Below are 7,159 nucleotides of genomic sequence, written 5' to 3'. Positions count from 1 at the left end.
AAGATCTAGTTAATGGGCAAGCTTCCCATTTTCTAAGTAATCTATATAGGATCAAGTGAGCAGCCCCAATCAACCAGCATTCGCTATGCTAGACTAAAAGGAATACTTCACTTGTAAATCCTGTCAGAGTTTACAGATTAGAGGTTACCACCCAACAGTATCCAGCAGAGTTAAAAGCATTCATGTCCATATGTAGAAAACGTAGACACACAGACTATTTCCAACATCAGGTGACATGCTATTGTGGCCCAGATACTTTGCAGTTAATTTCAAGCCTTACCAATGATTTTGTGTCAAGGAAATCTAATCTGATATTTACCAGCTCTGCTCAGAATACAGAAGTTGTTTTCATATAGCTTTATCCAGTCATAAAGCTGTAAAAATGTATGCCTCAATCCATTTAATTAGCAAGAGACTTCCATATATTTGACTCAGGCTGCTTCCAATCTTCTCCCATTAGTCCTTTCAGGTTCAAATCTTTGAAAAATTCCAGGCGATGACTGCAGAGAGAGTAGGGAAAAAAAACACTTCTAAGTCAGCACTGGTGACTTAAGTTGCAACTTGAATACTGGGTTCAGTTTTGGGCCCCTCACAAGACAGACCCTGAGGTGCTGGAATGGGTTCAGAGAAGGGTAACAAACCCGTGAAGAGTCTAGAGAACAAGTCTTAAGAGGAGCAACTGAAGGAACTGGGGTGTTTAGTCTGGAGAAGAGAGGAGGCTGAGGGAAGACCCTGCTCTACACAGTAATATGAAAGAAGGTTGGAATGAGGTAGGAGTCAGTGTCTTTTCTCTAGTAGGAGGTGATGGAACAAGAGAAAAGGATTCCTTGTCTTAGTAAAATGCAGCATCCTCAACAGGAGTAATTCATCTATATTTTCAGGTTTCCTTGGACAGGAATGCAACCAGCATTCCAGAGGGTCTTTTTCCAAAATAGGAGTTTCTAGATAAAAAAAACACTACTGTGTTTGAGAATCTTGTACTGGAGAGTACTGTCATGTGTGAAGGGTTTTTTTTCTTAAATAATGGCAAAAAAGGGTAACTTATCTAAAATATACCTTACCTGACTGACATTGTATGTTGAGTAACAAGTCTGCATAATAACTATCATGTCTAGAGCTAGTTCATTTATACACAATGCCCAGAAGTAGCAGGATTTTATCAAATCATCTCAGCCTCATAGTCAAAAGAAAATGAACAGGCCCAAAGCACAATTGTAAAATTAAGATATTCTAGTTTTCCTATTGATACTGGGCATCTTTTTATGGTACCTTTTAGTTTAGTTTGCTTCCTCAGATTTTTCCATCATATGGAGCCATCTGTAGAGGTGATGCTGTTTACAACAGTGGGGGAGAAGCAAAAGAGATTTACTGGAAATTCTACGTGGTAAAATTAACACTAAATGGCATTTCAGGAGGTGCTGGAGGCAAGGAAAAGGCAGAACAACCTAGCTATGATTTAGCTGAGGAAGGTGATAAAACAGATGCCAATGGTGTTTAATGCATCATTTTCTATGCACCTAGGGGATAACATAGAAATCAAGCACTAATTACAGCTCTCTGTCACAGTGCTTTATGCAAAGTGCAGCGCCAATGGATCTGGGGCTAAGCAGTGTAATTTAAGTACAAGCGGCATTCAGTCTGAAAAACAGATTAGCTTTAATTATCCCAAGAATAGTGTAACTATATTACAGAAGAGCTAACTTTATGCTTACAAATCTGGTTTCTGCCCTTCCTGTAGCTTGTGTCGAGGCACAGGATGAAGTGCTTCATATATTCTCTCTTCTCCTGAGCCATGAATTGCAAATGCATTGAACTTGTTAGTGCATGGTGGAAAGTAATTCCAAGGAAGATGAGCTCTACCTTCCCATTTAGTTTTCATTCTGGTCACCTCAAACTCTAAAGGAAGTGCTTCCTGTAAAAGGAAGAAATAAAAGAGGCAATGTCATCTTTTAATCAGGCAATGATCACCTAAAACAATTAGTTCCTCTGCGCATTACAAATGTACTTGACCACTTACTTTCCATACTCTTCTTCTTCCAGAAAGCAGCAGCACCAAGTGTTGTCCATGGCTATCAAAAAATGAGCACAATTGTCTTAAAATGATGCCAAGTTGTTAATGTGCTGTTCTGCCACAAGTACCCAGTTTTCATCATACATGCATCATCTTACAAGCATTAGAACTGGAAGTGCAAATTAACATTTGTGACTTTTTTCAGTGATGTACTTACGGACAAAGTTCAACTTCTAAATACTGTTCAGTTCTGTCACACAGGAAAAATGCTTCTACAACTGAAAAAAAAAAAACAACCCAATGACAACCCAGGCTGCCAGCTTTTTATGTTAAATATTTTGTGATACTCCGAGCCCTTCACATCACACTAGAACAGTTTTGTTTTCAGGATCACCTTCTCTGTGCCCAGGAGCAAAGTATACCTGCAAAGAGGAAAGCGGGAAAGAATGGTAGGAGACCTGCCTGGATGAGCAAGGAGCTCCTGGACACACTGTCCCACAAAAAGAAACTCTACAAGGAGTGGAAGAAAGGACAGCTAGAATGGCGGGCATATAAGGAAGCTGCCCAAGCAGCGAGACCCCTGGTTAGAAAAGCTAAAGCTCAGTTAGAATTAAATCTAGCCAGGGAGATCAAGGGGAACAGTCGAAATTTCTATGGGTGTATTAATGGTAAAAAGAAGACTAGGGAGGGTGTGGGCCTCCCTCAGAAAGGAAACAGGTGAACTAGTGACAAGTGATATGGAGAAGGCTGAGGTTCTCAACGACTTCTCTACCTCAGTCTTCACTGGCAAGGGCTCCAGCCACACTCCCAAAATAATAGAAGATAATGGCAGGCACTGGAAGAAGGAACTGCCCATTATGAGTGAAGATCAGGTTCATGACCATCTGAAGAACTTGAAAGTGTTCAAGCCCATGGGACCCAAGGGTATACACCCATGCAGAAAAGGTGATTGGCTACAATCAGGATGGCTTCACCAAGGGCAAATCTGGAGCATGTCCAGAGAAGGGCCACAAGGATGATTAGAGGGCTGGAGCACCTCTCCTATGAGGACAGTCTGAGTGAGTTGGGACGATTCAGTCTGGAGAAGAGAAGGCTCCAAGGAGACCTTCCAGTATTTTAAGGGGGGGGCCTACAAGAAAGCTGGGGAGGGACTTTTTAGGGTGTCAGGTAATGATAAGACTAGGGAGAATGGAAACAAATAGAAATGGGTAGATTCAGATTGGATGTTAGGAAGTTCTTCACCGCAAGGGTGGTGAGACACTGGAACAGGTTGCCCAGGGAAGTGGTAGAAGCCTCATCCCTGAAGGTTTTTAAGGCCAGGCTGGATGCTGCTCTGAGCAACCTGATCTAGTGTGAGGGGTCCCTGCCCATGGCAAGGGGTTTGGAACTAGATGATCCCTGAGGTCCCTTCCAACCCTAACAATTCTATGATTTATGATTTTTGGCTTGTTCCATGCCAGAGCTTGACTAGCTGTGCACTTGTAACCAGCAGCTTCATAGTTATTTGAAATGCTGTGCTACACCTGAAACTTCAAGAGCTTTTATTTTTAAAGCCGAACAGTTAAAACTTACCCTCATAGTCCCAAAGTCTACTAAAAGGTTTTCCTGCCTCTCCAAGAGGTGCTGGAGGATCATTAAAGAAGGGAGCATTAACTTCCATTAGCAGTCCTGCACTGTCCAACTTCAGTCCAATTGTTACTGGCTCATGGCTCAGAGGTAAACCATCCCATGTGTGATTAACTGTAAATTCCATTTTCAAATCCTGCATAAGTGAGAAAATAAGCTTCTGAGAAAGAAGACCTCAGATTTCACTTCCACATTGTTTGCTGGCTCAGGAAAGAGGCACACTTTTATACAAAGTCAATTATCAAAGTATTTAGACGTGAACGTGTAATTTTAAAAACAACCAAAAAGTAGTAAGGAAAACTGCAAAACTTTCAGTAGATTTCATTAGAGGTCTACCCAGTGCTGAGGCTGCTCAGTTTACAAGACAGCAGAACTAAGATTTTCCAAATTAATAGCCCTTGTGGAAGTTTTATTGGGCGCGGGGAGAAGACCTGAACCTCTCACCACCACACACTGACATAGGTAAGCCGGTTAGTGGCATACTTTTCAATTACAATAAAAATAGCAGCAGATAGCAACGGTGTAAAAATAAATTAAAATAGCAAGATGAGACCTTTCATTACCTTTTAACAGTTCCCTCCCCCAGTTGTTAATACCCTGTAAAAAGATGCAAGTGCTAAATGAGACGGTTTTAGTTTCTCAGCCATTTAAAAGCACCGCACGGCCTCCAGCCACAGCCGGCTGACACGCTCGGACCTCAGCCGGACGCGCCTCGCACCTCAGAGGCGAAGGCTACTGCTGCTTTCCAGCGTCAACACCTCATGTCCCTCCGTATCCAGGGGATTTATACCCTGCATCCCAAACCCCACCGATGCTGGTAACAGGGAGAAAAACCAAACAGGAAATAATTACACTGGTGCGATTCTTAATTTCTCCAGGACGGGAGAAAGCTGGAAACCGAGTACGAGACAGCAACTTTACGGCAGCTCAGAGTTCATTGCCAGACAGCGGCGTAAGCTCCAAATTGCTCCTGGTTTCGGTTACCCGCCGCTTCTCTAGCCAGCAGCCACACTTCCTGGAAAGCAGCTTAACACGCAAGCACCTATCACAGCCCCTTAGCTCGTCACAGAACTTTCACGCGGGGTTTTATTTACGCCTCCAGAGCGCTGCAGCTGCGCGATGAAGGGCAGCGCCACACGAAACACAACATCCCCTGCCTCCCGCCTGCCCCCGCCTTAAGCCCCGGCGCCGACCCGCTGCTGCCACAGCACGCATGCGGCCTGCCGCACGCCGCCCTGCCGGGGGTGGCGCTGTTAGGGGCCGAGCCGGTCGCTAAGGGCGGGGAGAAGTCGCCGCTGCCCTTACAGGGGGCGCGGCGCGAGGCGGGGTAACGGTCGTGGAGGCGCGTGGGTGCCGTCAGTGATCGTGGGTCGTCTCCGGGCCGTGGTGGTTGGGGGTACCTCTGATGGGGAGATCGGGGTTACTGCCCCCCACCCCGACCCCCAGCACAGCTTTCCTTAGCGAGAGACGTGCACACTGGTGACTGTGCTGCCGGCGCTTGGAAGTTGTCGCTTCCGTCTCTTTCCGCGACGGATTTCATCCGCTGCTGAAGGGAAGCTCCGCCAGGCACCCTAGGTGGCGGGTAGCAGACTTAACCGGCTTCTCCTCGGGGCTTTGCGGGCTTTGTGTGGAGAGAACTCCGAGCGGTGGTGAGCACTGGAAACGTGACCACTGATCCCGGCTCTGGGAGAGAGCCAGGTAAGGGCTCTGCGAGCGGTCAGCTTCGGGGGCGCCCCGTCTTGTTCCCTTGGCTGGTGGAAGGACGGAGATGAGGAGCCGAGGCCTGGACGCTGCCTCTCGGCAGCCGGGGGTCAATTTCTGCTGAGGGTAGAAACCCTTTCGCCTGTGTTTGGGGCAGTGAGGTTTATATTCTGCAGCTCTGCTCCTGTTTGCTACCGTGAATATCAGCATCAAAACTTTTTAAGGTAGTTGAAGACTAATAATTAAAAGCTGTTAATGAGGGTAATAATCAAAACCATGTGGGTTTTGTGATGATGCCTTTTTTTGTTTCCTCGAGAAATCACCACATTTCCTATATCTGACAGGCAAAAAAAGCTGTCTTGCAGTTGCTCATAATATTCGTATTATAGATCAAAGTCAATATTATTAATTATTATGTGTGACTTGTTTCAGTTGGTAATTTTAATATAAGCTTAACATGACTGAGTACATTTTAACTGCTTAACAGCAAAATGCTGGCAAAAATTGCATCTGCACAGTTTGCATTCCTGTAATTAGGAAATGAGTTGATCTGGTGTCCAAAAAATGTTACTGTCTTAGAGAAACAGTGTTGCAGGAAAACTACCATAGCAGGACACAATCACAGAGTGCAAAGTAAATTTCAGTGGGTGCTAAACTTTGTATGACAGCCTTTGGTGGCCAGAGGTGAAAGACCAGCTCTTGATTCCAAGGACCTTAGACACCGAAAAGCTTCTATCTGAGCCAACAGAATCACCCAGGCTCAGAAACACATGCCTTTGTCGAGCTTTGCATGAGTGTTTATTGTACTGTGCTGTGAACAAATGGATTTTCAAGTATTTGTAGTTTGCCTTTTCAACTGTATTTAATTTGTCTGGGTGTAACTTCTTATTCTGTAAATGTTTAGGCTCTAAAGAGAGCTCAGAGTAAATTCGCTGTGAAGTGGTTAAGAGTTGCCTTTTCTATCAAGGAGTTCAGTTCTCTCTTTAAAACACTGCATACGTTTTGAAAGGTGTCAGATGACAAATCTGAAGTTTGTATGCCAACTGAGAGCTAAATTATTTAAAGCCTACTCTAAGTCTCATATATGGGTTGATGTTTCGCTGGTTTCATGAATGTGAAATCAAAGTTCTAAAAATGCTGAACGTCTGTAATAAACATAAAAAGAGATTCTCTAAACACTGTCATATTTAATGTTGTAGAATAAATACTCATGTTAAATGTGTGGTTGTAAAGAAGGTTCCTTGAATGAATTGCTAGTCCCTGACACTGATCACTTATAAATTGCATATTACCTGAATGCATTTTGAAGTATCAGCAGCCAGTGTTACAAAAAGTAATTCCTCCATTCCATATGTATAAGCTACTAAATACACAGAAGTTATATCAGAATGTATATAATTATTCACATTTGAAGGTGAGCACATCTGTGAGTGACATTTGCTCCCCTTTGCACCTTGCCCTGTCATATTTGCAGACTGCTATGGCTAGCGAGGGCAGCTACCTTGGCATCCTTTTACTATTGCCTTCTTTCTGTCCCCTCTGTCTTTTTCCTGTATCCTCTTTTAGAAGAATACATTTAGTAAATATATTTCTGACTGCCAGTCAAGTGTACACTGTGTTGTAGTTGTGATTCTCAAACTTGGTATTTTTCAGATCAGCGCCTAGATATGGCACTTGAACAGTATAAAGCAGATATGAGTTTGAGAGCTACTGCTGAGCAGGTATGTGGATGCAGGGATGAAAGTAGTAAGAATTCTTATGATGAGTTTTTGTGACAAATATCCTTGCATACATAGAGCACATCCCACTTCAGAGTGATCT

General features: G+C 43.9%; 1 protein-coding gene across 2 annotated transcripts; it reads right to left on the bottom strand.

Moving 5' to 3' along the window:
- Positions 1-239: 239 nt before the first annotated feature.
- C24H4orf33 (chromosome 24 C4orf33 homolog) lies at positions 240-4,530 on the bottom strand. Of its 2 annotated transcripts, XM_054172680.1 has the most exons (6): positions 4,490-4,530; positions 3,584-3,773; positions 2,229-2,289; positions 2,018-2,069; positions 1,713-1,912; positions 240-500 (listed from the first exon to the last, which is right to left on the bottom strand). In XM_054172680.1, the coding sequence occupies exons 2-6, from the start codon at positions 3,762-3,764 to the stop codon at positions 401-403; spliced, it is 594 nt and encodes a 197-aa protein (XP_054028655.1). In that variant the 5' UTR covers positions 3,765-3,773; positions 4,490-4,530; the 3' UTR covers positions 240-400. The 2 variants fall into 2 exon arrangements, with proteins under 2 accessions (XP_054028655.1, XP_009894257.1); XM_009895955.2 differs by lacking the exon at positions 4,490-4,530 and having other exon boundaries at positions 3,584-3,779.
- Positions 4,531-7,159: the final 2,629 nt, after the last annotated feature.

Source organism: Dryobates pubescens, chromosome 24 (assembly GCF_014839835.1).
Source record: "Dryobates pubescens isolate bDryPub1 chromosome 24, bDryPub1.pri, whole genome shotgun sequence".
In the NCBI taxonomy this organism is placed as follows: Eukaryota; Metazoa; Chordata; class Aves; order Piciformes; family Picidae; genus Dryobates; species Dryobates pubescens.
The sequence above is the reverse complement of the archived record's forward strand: the minus strand, read 5'-3'. Positions and strand labels throughout refer to the sequence as shown.